The sequence below is a fragment of the Aethalodelphis obliquidens genome, unplaced genomic scaffold (assembly GCF_003676395.1).
Source record: "Aethalodelphis obliquidens isolate GAN/ISIS:26980383/991018 unplaced genomic scaffold, ASM367639v1 scaffold29, whole genome shotgun sequence".
Taxonomy (NCBI): domain Eukaryota; kingdom Metazoa; phylum Chordata; class Mammalia; order Artiodactyla; family Delphinidae; genus Aethalodelphis; species Aethalodelphis obliquidens.
In genome coordinates this window covers 7,507,211-7,524,506 of record NW_020837973.1, presented here as the reverse complement: position 1 = coordinate 7,524,506, position 17,296 = coordinate 7,507,211, and the positions used below count along the sequence as shown (strand labels likewise).

At 41.6% G+C, this 17,296-nt stretch overlaps 1 protein-coding gene across 7 annotated transcripts in view; it reads left to right on the top strand.

The window, feature by feature from the left end:
* The window catches only part of SEMA5A (semaphorin 5A), a 477,675-nt gene that overhangs the window by 344,038 nt on the left and 116,341 nt on the right, over positions 1-17,296 (top strand). For all 7 annotated transcript variants that reach the window (XM_027125304.1, XM_027125302.1, XM_027125301.1 and 4 more), the window contains one exon: positions 1,560-1,764. In XM_027125304.1, coding sequence (XP_026981105.1) covers positions 1,560-1,764 — 205 coding nt within the window. The remainder of the gene's footprint in view (positions 1-1,559; positions 1,765-17,296) is intronic.

The following is a 17,296-nucleotide window of genomic DNA, read 5'->3' as shown; positions in this document are numbered from 1 at the left end:
CTCCCTTCCTTCCTCACTTCCTTTATCTTACTCCCCTCTCTTCTTGAAAATTCATCACTGTTGGGGAGAAAGCAAGTTTCCTCTGCCCTTCTAGATTCTTCTGACCAGTCTAAGAATTAAATTGACATGACACAGATTAACAGGAGAAAATCCAACAAAAGTTTAATAACATGTATACGTGGGAGGGACCCAGGAAAACTGAGTAACTCACCCAAGTGGCCGAAACCCTCATCTTAAATACCATCTTTAGCTAAAGATGAAAGAGCATGTTGAGGGTAGTGGTTTGAGACTTCAAAGGGGAGGAAAGCAATTGACCTGGAGATAGAAAAGCAAATCCTTGGTAAATAAGTGTTTGCTGTGCCTACAGAGACAATGGGACCCCGAGGGGGCTCTGATCTCTAGGACCTGCTGAGTTTCTCCCACCACACTTAGCCCATATTCTTTGATGATATCTCTGGAGATATCTCTATTCCAGGAACAGGCCCTCCATCTAAATTTTTTAGGCATTTAGGGGGAAGGTCAAAGTTTCTTCCTGAGTCTATTGGGCCTTCGTTGTTTTCAGCTCGAAATAATCCACACGCCAGAAAGACATTTTGGGGTGGGAAGTTTTGCTCCCCTGCCCCATGTTTTTTCTCGGATGCTCGACTCTATGTGAATTTTTTGCTTCTTCTAGCTCAGAATATGGGCACAAAGCAATAAGGCCAGCACAGTGTTTTGTAGCCCATGTAAAAGACAGTACAACAATATCACATAGTTTACAGATTAAAATGACCTAATTCTATCTCGGTGGAATCCATGTCTTGCTTATAAACCCGCCGTTCCAAGGAAAACTAGCAAATCTACGTGATGCATTTGATTGCTGTGTTTTCCATCTGGGAACCTGATTTGTGTGACAGATTGAGTAGTGTGCACTTAGCCAGACAGCTCCCAAGGGACTCCACATGTGATGCGGAGATTTTCTGTATATGCTGTTAGAATTGAAGTTAGCAACGACTTCTACTCCATTTTCTTCAAGCTTGTGATCATTCATTTATTTTTCTTTAACTTTTTATTTTATATTGGAGTGTAGTTGGCTAACAATGTTGTGGTAGTTTCAGGTGTACAGCAAAGTGATTCAGTTAAACATATACACGTATCTATTCTTTTTCAAATTCTTTTCCCATTTAGGTTGTTGTACAACATTGAGCAGAGTTCCCTGTGCTATCCAGTAGGTCCTTGTTAGTTATCCATTTTAAGTATAACAGTGTATACATGTCAGTCACAAACTCCCTGACTATCCCTCCCCCCACCCATCCCCCCCAGATAGCCATAAGTTGGTTCTCTAAGTCTGTGAGTCTGTTTTGTAGATAAGTTCATTTGTTCTCATCGTTCATTTATGATGGGAGTGGAGAGACTCCCCAAATATAACAAGTTCAAACCTAAAATGGGAGGAACACCAAGGATGGGGACTTCGGCAGAAATGGAGAAGGGAGCACACCTGGCCCACTCAGGTGTTCAGATTCCCAGTTGCCCTCCAGCTGGGGTGGCTGGTTCCAGTAACCGCATGTCTTCTTCTGCAGTGCGGCACCATGGACCAGGGCCTGTACGTGAACCTGACGGAAAGGAACCTGCAGGATGCTCAGAAGTTCATCCTGATGCATGAGGTGGTACAACCAGTGACTGCAGTGCCCTCCTTCATGGAGGACAACAGCCGCTTTTCCCACGTGGCCGTCGACCTGGTGCAGGGCAGGGACGCGCTCATCCACATCATTTATTTGGCCACAGGTAGGAGCTCGCCCTCGTCTGAGGAGCTTTCTATCATCTCCTGATTTTGTGTTTTAAATTCTAAACATGAGATCTCAGTGTCAAGCTTTGGGCCTGTCTTCTTTCCTCCAAGCAGCGAAGCCCAGGATGCTTCCTTATCTTCGTCATCCTCCGAAAATAATCTCATCTTTTTTCACTGTGTTAGTTATAATTTTTATTGGAAAACCAATGCCTGATTTCTTTCTTTCAATTTCATTGAAGTATAGTTGATTTACAATGTTGTGTTAATTTCTGCTATGCAGCAAAGGGATTCAGTTATATATGTGTGTGTGTATCCTTCTTTGTGTTCTATTACATTATGGTTTATCACAGGATATTGAATATAGTTCCTGGTGCTATACAGTAAGACCTTGTCGTTTATCCATAATATGTATACTATTTTGCATCTGCTAATCCCAAACTCCTAATCCTTCCCTCCTTCAGCCCACCCTCCCCCTTGGCAACCACAAGTCTGTTCTCTCTGTCTGTGAGCTGGTTTCTGTTTCATAGATAAGTGCATTTGTGTCGTGTTTTAGATTCCACATATAAGTAATATATGGTATTTGTCTTTCTCTTTCTGACTTACTCTGCTTAGTATCATAATCTCTAGGTCCATCCATGTTGCTGCAAATGGCATTATTGCACTCTTTTTTATGGTTGGGTAATATTCCATTGTATATATGTATAATCATATCTTTATCCATTCATCTGTTGATGGACAGGACGTTTCCAGGTCTTGGCTATTGTAAATACTGATTTCTTAACTAGTATTTCTCAACTACTCATAAAATACATCTTTTCTTGGAAAGACCATTTTAATTCAGATAATTTAAGACAGTGACATTTGTTAGAGGACATTGTCTGGTGAAATATTATCCTGAGATTGTCATATGATTTCCAATTGGTTAACAAACAGTGCTCACAGCAATATATTCCTGTTGTAGGATTGTAGGTAGAAGCATTCTGAAGAATATGTTTGGGGGCATAAATAAGAAAATATTTTACAGAAAACACAGGCAACAATGCTTATCAAATTATCAGTGACAACTAGACCTCTTCGGTTTCCACAGTATCTCACCTGTTGAAGGCAGGTTCCATCTCTGTTCATTACGTGAAGAGTGCTGGGTGCCCTAGGCTGGTCTCATGGCTGGGTCTTAGTTTTATAAACTTGCCCAGCTCTTTCTTGCTTCAGGTCTTCCTGTATAGAAAATCCCGCTTTGTGAAGTCCACCCAATCCCTACATCCTCTGTCCAGTGTTTTGTATAGTTGGCACTTTTTCATAGAACACAGTTTCCACTGTTGTTGTTAATAATATCTTATATCTATCAGTTGGTTAATTTTATTTACAAAGTTGCTAAGATTTACTGAGCTTTTATTATTTTGCGGTTCATCTGAGTGCTGATGAAGTGAGATGGTGAGCAGACCAGCAGCATCTTTCTCTATATTCCTGCGGGGACAGCACATAACGAACCAACCACTAAGGAAATCGTGAGAAGTGATGCCAAGCTTATGCAGTGGGTGTGACTAAAGTGATGTGGTAGGAGAGCCAGGAAGGCTCCTGTGCTTGGCCGATGAGGTTAAGCTGAGAGCTGACCAAGGAGGAAGAGCTGGGTTTGCACAAGGAGGGACACAGCCAAAGAGCCAGATGCAGCAGTGGTCAGCTGTGGCCGGTGCTGCTGTGTGGTCAGCTCAGCTAAGGACAGAGATGTGACCATTGCATCACCAAAGGAGGCCACTGGTGCCTCTAAAGGTCAGTCTGAGGGAGGTGGGGGACAGGGAGGGAGCATGGAGGAGGTTAGGGGGAAACAGCTACCATGAGCAAGGCTTCCGGAAGCTATTCAGTGAAGGCCTGTAGAAGATTGATGTGTTAGCCCGAGGGGATGGGACCTCAAGTCTGTTTTAAGGGCAGATAAGGAATTACCATCACAGTGTCTATCTTGCTCACCAGAGTCTAATAAGGAACCATGACCCTTTTTCTGCTATTTTCATCTTAATTCCCCCATAGGGTGTGGTAGCTTGAGGAATGAATGAAATGGACATTTCCAAAATTTTCCTATTTTATTTTCTCCTTTATTTTTCTCCCATAAATGTTCTGGTTGATGCCACAGAGAATAGAGTCCTCTTGGAAATCTAGGAGGCTGTTGAGTTCCTCATCAGTACTTGGAGGAGGGATGGTGAAGGGAGATGGGCTGGTCCTGAGCAGGCCTGGGTAGGTCAGCACAGAGCAGCCTATGACCTCAACTTGAGAAACCTGACCTAGTCCACAACCAAGACCATGGGAAGGTCATGTTTGTTTGCATTGTACTTATTGGTTTGTAGATGGCCATCTTCTTGCTGTGTCCTCACTTGGTGGAGAGAGAGATCATCTCTCTCCTGTCTCTTCTTATAAGGGCACTAATCCCATCATGGGGCTCCACCCTCATGACCTAATTACCTCCTAAAGGCCCCACCTCCAAATATCATTGCTTTGAAGATTAGGGCTTCAGTGTGAATTTTGGGCCTCTCACATTCAGTCCATAGCAATGAGCAACTTGTTCTGTCAACTTAAAACATGGCCACTGGGATAAAATATTTGAGGATTTTTATTACAAACAACATGTTTGAACAGAATCTAAATCAAATTCCAACAGAACAACTTAGATAAATTACCAATCTGAGATTAAATTATAGTCAGCATCTGTGACTTTTTAAACAGTACAGCCTTCTAGAAACTTGCTTGCTCAAGTCTGTTTTGAATGATCTCATGATTGGGCTGCTGCTCTTCCCCTCCCTCTCTGGTTCCCATCCCCTCCCACGCTAAAGCTAGGGGATTAGCTCAGCCTGAAGTAGCTATGGTTACCCCAGGCTGTCTGATCCTGGCTCCAGGTTTGCAGTTCTCATTCTGATAATGATAGACTGCAAGCCACTCACCAAATGTGTCCTACAGAGATTCATCTGCAGACCTGATTTGTTGCTTTTGTTTTAATCTGCTGCCTGTTTGTAAATTCAGTCATGGCATAGCAAGATGTACTAACAGCAATCACAGGATGGGATTGTGGAGAACGATGCCATACATAGAACTCTTCTGCAGTTTCCATGACTGACTAGTCAGGTTGTTTGTTAAACTCAAGGGGAAGGGGTTTTACAGTGGGTGAAGGCCCCTTCCAGCAGGGAAATAACCATGGATACATGGGGTCCCGAAGAGAGCCCTGCTCCCAACCACATGAAGGGACTCAGGGCAGACATGCAGAGTTCTCCTAGCATCTGGATACATAGATGTTATTTAAGTTTGTTTAGACTAGTTTGATGGTTCTAACTTTAGGACCTCTTAAAGTACAAAGTTCATGTCTCAACCAAGTTCTGGATCTTTTCATTTATCTCTTATAGCACTGATGAATACATTTTGAAGGTGATCTCTTCTTTTACAAGTTTTAGTTCGGAATAAAATTTAGCTTTAAAGGATGTTATTTTTAATGATCCAGCAAATAGCTTTCTTCTTTATTTCCAAGGCACTGAAATGTAAAAATGGAACATTAGAAAGAATATCCAAAAACGCCAGTCTGTTTTAACTAAACCAGCTAAGAGCTGAACAACTCCTAACAAGTAGGGATGACAAAGATTACAGAATTTGACCTTTAAAATTCAGAAGGCTGATGTTTATGTGGCCCTTTATTTATATCTTGCCCAAGTAGTTTACGTCAAGTCAAACCTTGGATGCATTTGATGATAAACTGTGTCCACATGCTGTACCTCAGTCAGGAATTAATAAGTGCTCAGCCGACAGAGCATGAGGGTAACATTCACAACCAGTGAATGTGAAGATGGAATACTTCCTAACTTGCTGATAAAATCAGTTTGATATCTTGGGTTTGGGAATCAGGTTTTGTGATAACTTATTTTCTCTCACCTGGACTTTACTTGAATAAGCACAAATTGGAGAACTCCTATCCATGGCCATTTGAAAGCTGGTTAATTTTATTTGTCAGTATTATCTAAAAATTGAAGTGAAGAAACCTCTGTTCATTGTGCAGTTCACTTTGCTTCTTGCAGCTGGAATGGCATTTCCCTGCTGGCCACCAGGGAAGGCTGTTTCACTCAGGGGCCACCCCCCTGAGTCAAACAGCCTTTTCCGGCCCCCTTCTGGGTCTGTTTTCATGCTACTCCCGTCTCTCTCCTCTTGGAAATCCGGCCACGGTTAGGCACATTATCTGGGCCATGACTGTGCTGATACTTTGTAAGTTATTCCTTTGAAGGTCTTCTCAGAGCAGGAGACAAAATGGCAATGGTAACTCCTTTAGGATATTTATGACTGGAGATCTATACGTGGCTGTGTCTTATATCCAAACAGCTGCCCAGTGCCTCTCTACAAAGATAAAATTAGCATCATGTTGACCATCCGTGTATTCTGGGAATCTTGACTTGCGGAGCCCTGTCTCGTCTGGCACCTCTCCCTCTATGATATTCCTTTGCCAGCTCCATGTGTTCTCTCTGCCCCTCACCTATGGCTGTTGCTCTGCCCTTAGCTATGGTTGTTCTAATTCTATGGTATCTCCCTGGAAATACCATTCAGTTTCAGAGTTTCTACTGTCCTCTCTAGGGTGAAATATGTTACTTTATTTTCACTTGATCTCAATTCCAGTGTGCCTACCAATCTGCCCCTTCTCCCATATGCTTTCTTGTTTTTGTTCAGGTACCACGTTCTATAGTTTTGAACCCTCTGCCACCTCTGCTAACCATTTATTTTATTTTTCCGTAACTGTTTATTCCCTTTACTCAAACCCTTCTTATTTCTGGAGCGCTATTTTAGACCAGTGTCTGTTCAACGAGGGCATGGCTAAGACTCACCTCGAGGGCATGAGAAATGTGGGTTCCTGAGCCCAACCCCATGAGATTCTGATTCAGCACAGAGAGTAGGGTGTTTCTAACAGGATCCCAGATCAACTCAATGCTGGGCATTTCTGGTCCGTATTTAAGTACTGCTGTTCTAGAGGAAATAATAGTTTTGTTTTGTTTGTTTCTTTTTTTTTTTTTAATTTAGAATCACTTCTCTATAATAAATGTACCTTGTCTCTCTCTGTGCTTGGATTTCTAATTGTTTGTGATGCAGATATAAAATCTGTTATCCAACATGAGCGGAGCAGACATGTTTACAGTTCATCTCTGTAGTTGCTGGTATGATTTGCTAACTAGTTAGCAAAACAGATGTGACTTGATTTGAAAGAAAATGTTTTAGGATGCAGCAAACTGATACAGAATGACTACAATATATCAGGCTAAAAAAAAGTCAGAAATCATATGTAATAGAACCTGGTGGTCTAGGCAGGGACAGGCAAAAGTACTAGGAATGATTTCTCTGAAATAAAGGAAGAATTGAGTCTGTACATTTCAAAACACACCATATCTGAGCAATATTGACTCAGAATAAAAGAACACTGAATGTAGTCAGGTTAAGTCTTTAAATTGCAAAAGTAAAGAAAGAATTATTCAGGTACTCAGGAGAACAAAATACCTACACATGGAAAACAATGTTAGGTGGCTCCAGAACACTCTCTGACTGCATAAATCTGTGAAATGTGGTCAAAAATATTCTGAAAAAAAAAGAAAATATGAATCAAGAGTATTATATTCAACCGGCAATAAAGAAAACAGGCAGACATGCCGCAGAATGAAAATCTCAAGCAATAGAATAAATACCAGGAGTGTCTTTTACAAGCAAAAACAAGGCTAATTACTGCCTAGATTCAGCCAAACAAATGATGGAGAAGCTTTGAGAAAGAAAGGAAAACAAAATAAAACAAAATAATGGAACACTCAAGACCAGATTTCAAGTAAAGCAATATATGTAAACATTGGAGGAAAATTGAATGTGACTCAAGAGTTTCATTCTAGGCTAATCTTTCCTTCAAAAATAAAGGTACCTGGAGAATTTAGGGATATAGCATCTATCAAAACAGAAAACCCTGATTTCTAGTTAAAGAAGAATATCAGAATGGAAATATCAGGAAAGAAGTCGTGGAAAAAGGGTGGGTGGTGAACTGAGGATCCAATTTAATTTCAGATGAAAGAAAAATTAAAGTGTCCTATAGAACATGAAGGGCTCTGAGAGCTGGTGAAGCATCGTGTGTACAGAACACTCAGAGAAGGTCCATGAACTGGACATGTCTTAAGCCCCTCCTCAGATTTCCTTGGCCTTCCTTTCTCCTGGACCCTCAGCCTTTTGCTCCATCTCAGCTGTCACCTGGGCTGATAAATGCCTGGGCAGGACCATGAGGTTCTTCCCACTGGTGCTGACCAGCTGATGGCCACGCCCTCGTGCCACTTCTGGACATGGATGAGACATCACACCACTGACCTGGGATATAGCTTCTCAAGCAGATGCTAAAGGATCTGGGAGATACAACGCAGAAGTGCAGGGGTATTAACTCCCATGAGGCTAATCTCAACCAACAAGAGGCAGGATATGGGAAGGAACCACCTAATAAATTCCTTTCTCTTTTTTCCTTCCAATGGGCTATTCAGGAACTCAATGGGTTCTTCACGTAGCCAAGCAGATATCTCTTTGTGGCTCAGCATACAGGAGTAGCCCATGGTGACCCTTCACGCGGCACTACTCCCCTCTTCCTGCTGTATCTCTTCCCTCACTCACACAGCCCTGGGGTTGTACCCCTAACGATGCATCAGCTTCTAATCCTTGCTTCATACTCTGCTTTCTAGGCAATCACACTAAGGAAGAATTCACCCAACCATGCAGAGTTGTCCGGTTACAAACAAAGGCAGGGATAAATGGTATATGCTCTATAGACCATAGTAAGGCTTTAATACAAATATAATAATAATAATGAGGGAGGTACAGACCTCAGGTATTGCCTTGAACTAAAGTACATAAGACTTAAGGACCCTAGGGAAATCTTTACAGGCACCAGAAATTAAGTAATACATTTACTGTTGCCGTTACGATTATCTCCCTTAATATTTATAAGCAATTTGTAACTACCTAAGTGTCACAAGCAAACATTAATTTGTGAAAATCTGGGACTTCCCTAGTGGTCCAGTGGTTAAGACTCTGCGCTTCCAATGCAAGAAGTGCGGGTTCAGTCCCTGGTCAGGGAAGTAAGTTCCCACATGGCCTTCAGTGCAGCCAAAAGAAGTATAAAAAAAAAAAAAATTGTGAAAATCCTATAGGGGAAAGGTTTTTTACAATCACTCCAAATTCTGTCCTTTTCACTGGAAATTGGAAATCCAAACCTAATCTGGATTTTCTCTATATGTGCCCATTTATGTAAGGCGTTCCCTAGGTGAAAGGGAGCATTATGTCATTCTAGTGCTTATTTGATAAAACTTAATGAATTTTGAGTTTAATGATAAAGTAATTGTAATGAATAACAACAATGTAGGAAAATTCCAATTACCTGGTGTTATGGTTAAATTGTGTTCCCACAGAGGATATGTTGCAGTCCTAACCCACCAATAGCACAGAATGTGACCTTATTTGGAAATAGGGTCTTTGCAGATGTAATTAGATAAGATTAAGTCATACTGGAGTAGGGTGGACCCTTAATCCAATATGACTGGTGTTCTTATAAGAAAAGGAGAAAGACACTCACAGGAGAATGACATGTGACAACACAGGCAGAGATTGGATGTGGCTGAAAGCCAGGGACCACCACTGATGGACAGCCACCACCAGAAGCTGGGAAGATACAAAGAAGGATTTTACTCAGTCTCCAGGGAGCATGGCCCTGCCAACACCTTGATTTCAGACTTTTAGCCTCCAGAACAGTGAGATGATAAATTCCTATTGCTTTAAGTCATTTAGAACATGGTATTCTATTATAGCTGCCCCAGGACACTAATCCACCTGGGTATACTTTTGCACTTTGCACCTGATCTTGCAGCCAATTTAAAACGTTAGCCTGGCTTTCTCCTGCTCACCTGACATTTCTCAATGTCCTAAACCTAACAAACAAAATTAGTATTTTATATTAGGATCTGATAAATTCTATGAGTGTATTAAGCAGCATTATCTATTCATAAATCTTCCAGGATCTTAAGTCAATATTAGAAAACATGGGATAGATTTTATACTTCACCTAATATTATATAATATATTGAGGATATGACTTTGTATTTATGCATATTTATAAATACAGTAATAATCCATTCATTATTCATAAAAAAAATACACCAAAAAAACCAAAATCAGTATTTTAGTATTACTTTATGTCAGGCCCAATTAAAATGAAAAATCTGTTGATTGAATACAATTTAATATATGCCAAATCACTTAAAATGGTATAACAACAATTAATTGTTTTGTTTTACTAAATATAGGAACCTTAATTTTTACTTTTTAATGTGTTTTGGTTTTAAACATGTTTTCTGAGTAATTTTAGTACTTTATGCCTAGTTCCCCAACCACAAAATAATCTGAAGTTATATGCTAATTAGTAAATGTCCCAATTTACTCTAAATTGATGCAATCCACTTCTGCCTTTAGAGAGGACATTTAATTAGTAAATGTCCCAATTTACTCTAAATTGATGAAATACACTTCTGCCTTTAGAGAGGAGACAATTTTGCTGTTTTCTTCTCCGTCTGCTTTCTCTCTCCTGCCTTTCTTTGTTTTAGACCCATGTAAATCTTTCATTCTGTCTTTCATGTTTCACATGATCAGGATTGACTGACAGTTGCCCCAGGTAGTAAAGTGTTGCAGTCTGTGGACGAAAGAAATACAAACTATCTCTCTTCACCTCATCTTTTCATATAAATCCTGCCCGATGTGCATTTTTGATATAACCTCTTTAGATGTCATGGCAGGTCCTGCATCATGTTCCCAGGCCTGCTGTCCTCCTGTTTCTACAAAATTCTAGTTAGTATATCATTGTTTCTGTGTGAAATGATGTCATAACGCCAAACAGGTTTTGGCAACATCCACCCGATGTCCCAGGTTTTCTTGTTTTGTGAATTATAGATCTCCACTTCTGCAGAGAAACATTCAGACCACTTACTGTGAGGAATTTCCCTGGGGGTCCAGTTTTTAGGACTCCAAGCTTCCACTGCAAGGGGTCTGGGTTCGACCCCTGGTCGGGCAGGGAACTAAGATCCCACAAGCCATGCCGTGGTAAGGCGAGTCTAATGTAGATCACCATTGATTGGAATGCATAATTTAGAATATGTTTTTGCAGATACTTTTATCCTGGAAATTCAGTTATGAGAAGACTCACTTGTCTGCCAATGTGATGATGAACCTGCAAGTGTTATTATAAAAGAACTTTTCTAGTTGATCTTAAAAACCAACATCTCCATAGGTAATAAATCTCCCAATTAAATGGCTACTTCATCCTCATTCATTTCATCGTCTGGGACAAAACACATTAAATACATTGTACAATTATTACCAACACTTGTTAACTACTTCTCTTCATACGAAACTTGTTAAAAGGGATTTTACCTAATATATATATATATGTAATCTTAGCAGTTTAACACAACTTACGTATATTATCTTGCAGCTTCTGTGGGTCAGAAGCCTGGGCTTAGCTGGGTTATCTGCTCAGGGTCTCACCAGGCTGCAGTCGAGATGTTAGGTAGGACTGCAGTCTCATCTGAAGGCTGGACTGGTGAAGAATCCACATGCAAGCTCATTCAGGCTGTTGGCAGAGTTCGTGTCCTCGTGGCTGTGTAACTGAGGGGCCCAGGATTTTGCTGGCTCTTGGTAGAGGCCACTCTCATGTCCTACAGGCTGCCTGAAGCTCCTTCCCAGCCAGGCTTCTCTGTCAAGGCTGCAAAGAGCCTTTCTTCTCAGGGAAGGTCCTGCCCCTCTTTGAAGACCTTTCGCCTGATCAAGTCGGGCCCACAAAGGGTAATCCCACTGTAGCTCAAAATCAACTCATTTAGGATCTTAATGACACCTGCAGAATCCCTTCACTGTTGCCACATAATGTCACCTAATCACAAGAGTGACATACCATCATCACAGGTTGGGCCACTCAGGACGAAGGGGTACATATGTGTGTGTATATATATATATATATATATACACACACACACACACACACACACACACCCATGTAATTGTGGAGCCACTCTAGAAATTTGCTACTACAGGAAGTCTCTTGAAACACCCACCCCATACCTGCTACCCACTCCCACCAAACAAACAAACCAACAAAAGAGCTCCTAAATATAAGTTTGCTTGTGAAAGTTTCAAATTAAATATAAAATGTTTCTCCTTGGGGCAAACATCTACACTTTGAATTACTAGGGCTGTTCATATGTAAAGGGAAAAAAACATCTCTTGCTCTAGTTTGAGCTGCCTAGTTGCATCAATTATTTGTTCTGTGCCTGGTCATCTAGACCCCGCTGAAGTGCTCATGGCAGAATGAAGTCATTTTTCATTGGCTCCGGCGCTCCATGAGCTAATGTCTGCACTGGAAAAAAAAAAATCAATAATGTAGAAGTGAAAGGCCGGGGGGAAATGCCATATATTCTATGGCATTTAACAGATAATTCCCTCACAAGCCAAAAACAAAAAAACAAATGAAATATCTTACAACATTAAAAATGTAAGGGCCATCACCATGTCTGCCTTCTCTCTCTCTTCCTTCCTTTCTTTGTACTGTGACCTTGAGGCGTGGGCCTCTCCTGACTATAGAGATAAACACACACCCTGTCAGGAGAATCCTTCTGACAGCACCCTACAGGCGGGGAGGCGACTGCCTATCTCCCCCAGGTAGTGCTGCCTCTCTGACACCCAGTTATTCCAGGACTACTGGGGAACTCTCAGGATTCCCACAAGAAGAGCCTGTCGGACGCTTGAGGTTGACATGGACCTCTGTGAACACACAGGATCAAGTTGCAGTTTTGTGATTCCTTTGGGAATGCAAGGAAGAGACTCTTAGGACTCTCCCACCCCTCCACATTGCTGGTGAGCATTAAAGTAATCTGTGAAATTGCCGTCAACTGGCCCACCACTATCGTTCTCTAAGCTGTTAAATCAGAAAGCGACATTTCTTAGTACCATAAAGTCTGGAATGATTTGATTCTGTTTATGATGTCTTAACAAATTGAATCTTTGCACTAGGAAAACTCGGCCAGAGTGCTGGCCCCTCTCACTTTTTGAAAGGAACATGGTCTTCAGAGTAAATCATTCTAAAATGATTTCGTCTGACACGCAGGAGGACATGGTAATGGAAGCTTTGCAAAGGTGTCGGGTTGCTTGGGCCAAAGTGGACCCACATCTGATCACGGCAGCAAATTACTTGTAGGATTGTTTACACCTTGGCTTTGACCATCTACCTTTTTCATTCGTCTAAGCACTTTCTACCTTCCTTACTAGCTTGTATATATGACCCTTGCCTAACAATGATGACCAAGCATTACTAAGCAGATTTAGGCCATGGCCTCCAGGTAATTAAATTCTAAAGCAGACAGCAGTGCACACAGAAGGACCAGGAACGAAGAAGTGCAGTCTCCACCGAAAGATGAAATATCATTAGCAATGACGTTATATACAGGCTTTCTTCCAGAAGTTGTTACACAGGAGAGTGACTGGAAGAAAAAAACACCCCATCATTTCTTTGCAGAGGAGATGTGGGTAGAGAAATCCCTTAGTGCAAAAAGGAAGAGATTTGACAGACCTAGGAGTAAGAGAGCACTAAGGTACAGGGGGTGAGGTATACCTGCTAATATTATAGTTCCCACCTGGAGCCCATTAAAGGAAGTGGTGAATTAACCCAGGTGGAAGGAATTCATCCTCCCACCAGGATGCCTGCAGCAAACTGGGATTGGTGCAAACAGTTGATGGTGGCGTGATTATTGACAGTGCAGGTTTGCAAACAAACCTGTGTGGGTGTGGGAAGCGGTATTTGTCATTCGCAGAGATGTCAACATCAGAATTTCTTTTCATTTATTTCTTGCAAAAAAATTGGATAATCCCACGGTGCTATTAAAAAGCTGTCCAATTATTTGTTTATACTATTTTCATCCCCCTTTCCTCTTTGAAATATTGAAGTGGCCAAATCGATGTTTCTTAAGTAGGGTATTTTATGGTCTTTAAACAGAATTGTCTTTCCAGAAAGATGCTGCAGAGGGTCTTATCAAGGAACCATACAATTCTCATAGTGTTAAGAATGGAATAATTTTTAAGCCAATGTCCCTAGGGACAAATGCTCTTCCTACTTGGTCTTATCTGACTTACCTGTTGGATAAGTAAGTATTTCCTTAGAGAAGCTGAGGACGTGACTTTTGCTAATGAGACCTTGTATGAAGAATCAAGGCAGCCCAAACCTAACCAACTCCTAAAGTCAAGAATATCAGAAATTATAATTATGTACGAAGTTACTCTTGTAGACCAAAGAAAAGTGAACATGAAGGAAAAAAGTACCTTCCCCCGCTGTGCATTGGCTGATAGTAAATGCTAAATCAATGCTGAATAAATGGGTAGATGTCCATCTGGCCATCCAGCCATCCTTCCAGTCACCAAGCTCCATTGTCATTGTGTTAACTAAGCCCAAATATGAAAGAAAGAAGAAAAAACACTCTGAGCTTTTTAACCATTTAAGAGCATTTAATGCAAATTAACTTTTTGACCAAGTGAATAATTATCATCACTTTTTTTAATTTCTGAAGGCTACAAAAGCTTAACTCTGTTTGAAATTTTTAAGGCATTTTGAGATTAAAACAATGTTCAGAGGGCAGTTCTTGTTATCTACTTTTAGTCTAATGTTGCCCTCCAACTGAGTATAATGAAACTGATTACATATGTAATTTTTTTCTATTTGAGGAATTAAACTTGAGTGGAGAGAAAGGAAAAGAAAATTTGCTCAAGATAGGTGGTTTTTTTCTTTAACTAGAAAATATGTGTTAAGCATTGTTATCATGTGAGCCTAAAATATTGAGAATTATCTATAATTAGTAAAAGTTGCTTACAATGATCCTGAGCTAAGACCAGTAGAAGTTGGTTTGCACACCCCCAGAACAGATATGAGGTTTCCATGCCCTCAATTTTCATGTATTTGTGTTAATGATACAAATTTCAATAATTGTCTAAATATTCAAAATCTCATAAGAAACGAAATCCTTACCTGTAGTATTGGAAGTGATCTCAAAGATTATCAGCATAGGCATTGAATGTAGGCCCTCACTGGTATAATCAATTAATTTTAAAAATCTGACCTTGACCATAGCAAAAGAACACTGGTTCAAAGTGAAAGATAGCCCCATTGGCAGAGACCTTGACTTGTCCTGGTAAACTGGGTCTTTAAAGGGCGGTCTTCACAATGCACTGTTGCTCTTTGAGTTAAACTTTAATTTTCTGTTTTAAATTAGAAATTGTATTGCTTACATAATGTTGGCTCTTTTTTTTTTTTTTTTTTTGTGGGCAGCATTAATTTCTCTCTGCATGGACTGGATAAGAGCCAGTTGTCCTGGTCTTTATTGAATTGCTGACCTGTGATGATTCACCTGCAGCTTGTCTTCAGGACCCTCTAACTTTCAAAGCCGGGGTTCCTTAACCTGTACCTCTGGGTTACTCAGATTCTGGGGCCTTCCTGCCTTGAGCACCAGGTGTGCCAGGAACACGAGGGCCCGAGCCCAGTGCCAGGTCTTCTTTCCCTGGCTGGGCTGTGACCCCTCACCCAGTTTTAGTGACTGGGCCTTTGACATCTTCTCTTGTGACCTGTGATCCAGTTTTCTCTACAGTGTCTGAGTTGTATCCCGTCTTCTCTGATATGTTCTCATCCCAGGAATCAGAGGGCCATTCCTGTGCCCTGTGGGTGGTGCCCACTCCCTCCTGCTCCAGACACTGACCTGTTGCCCCCCCGGTCCTCTCTCTCTTGGTGTCTGATTGGGACCCTCACCTTGGCCTTCATGGTTGGAGGATGTACAACTGGTGTTGGGACCACACTGGCCCTCAGCCACTTGAATCCTAGTTCGGGGAATTTTGTTAGGACTCCTAATTTGTCTTCTGCCTGAGTAAGAACTGGACTGGGATGCCATGTGGGTCACAAATCGGCACCCACAGAAATTTCGGGAGCCGCATCAGAAAGTCAGCGCTGAAGCCAGCAGGCCAAGAGCCCCGGAATCTGCATCGTTAGTGTGCGGCATGTTTAGTGGCCGAATACCCCAGCTTTTCATCTCAGGTAACGAGTCACAATGCAAGCCTATTCCCCCCACCACAGACATTTAATGACATGCATCATGCCCGCCCAGTGGAGACCAGCTGGGACTTACCTGGCCCTTGAAGAGTTGGTTCCTTATTTCAGACTCCCAATGTCATGGCCTTGGAAGTCCTCCACTCTCCCCACAATTTCTGTTTATTAATTTTGAGCTTATGCTCACGAAGTCCTGTGCACTCTCAGGCAGACTGTGTTTCTCACACTGTCAGACACAAAGTCGTCTCCTTCTCCAGATTGTGTTTGAAAAGAACAAGACACAGCAAGTATTGTGTGAGTTTAGAAGACGCCATGAAGGTTCCATGGTCATTTATTGGCAGTTTGCCGCCATCTCCCTACCTTCTCTCTCCCACCCCTTTATCTTTTCACCCTTTCTCAATAGGCTCCCAACGAAAATTCTACCCATATCTCATCTGGAGCCTTTCTTCCTTGACACCACTCCCCATATCCGGTGCAGAGGACAGATAAAGGGGAAGCGTGTCGGCTCCCATCTCAAGCTCTGTTCAGGACACGCTCCAGGGAATACCTGCCTCCATCCCAGAGGAATATTAGGGAGTAGAAGTGTATGCACCTTATTACATACTTATAATGCCTTTTTGTGTGTGTGTGTGGTACGCGGGCCTCTCACTGTTGTGGCCTCTCCCGTTGCGGAGCACAGGCTCCGGACGCGCAGGCTCCGCGGCCATGACTCACGGGCCCAGCCGCTCGGCGGCATGTGGGATCTTCCCGGACGGGGGCACGAACCCGTGTCCCCTGCATCAGCAGGCAGACTCTCAACAACTGCGCCACCAGGGAAGCCCTGCCTTTTGTTTTTAATACTCACTTCTATTGTAATATATTTGCATCTAAATTATCTTCCTATGGTGTAAGCATGTGTGTGTGTGTGTGTGTATATGTCTTGAGGGGGGTATATAGCACATGGTATAAGAGATAGGTGTGTTCATCCACCTAAGAAGCCAAGTTTGCAAAGGTCAAGAATTGCATTCTATATAGTAGTTTTCCATTTTTAAGAAGTTTTTTTTTGGGGGGGGAAATTATAGACTACTATTTTAGATATATATTTTATGTATAAGGAGTAATAACATGGGCACACCAATTTACCCACCAGCCAAGTCACACAGCAGAGCTGCACAGGTGTTCTAAAGGCCCCCCTTTTCACCACCACCCCAAACCCATGCCCTCTTTCCAAAGTATTCACTACCCTGAATTTTGTTTTTATTATTTCCTTGCTTTCTTTTATAATGTCACCATATTTTATTCCCTAGATGGCATAGCTTAATTTTATATGCTTTTGAACTTTAGGTAAATGGGTCTATGCATATTCTCTTAAGATTCTCTTTTTAAAATTTTGTTCAACATTT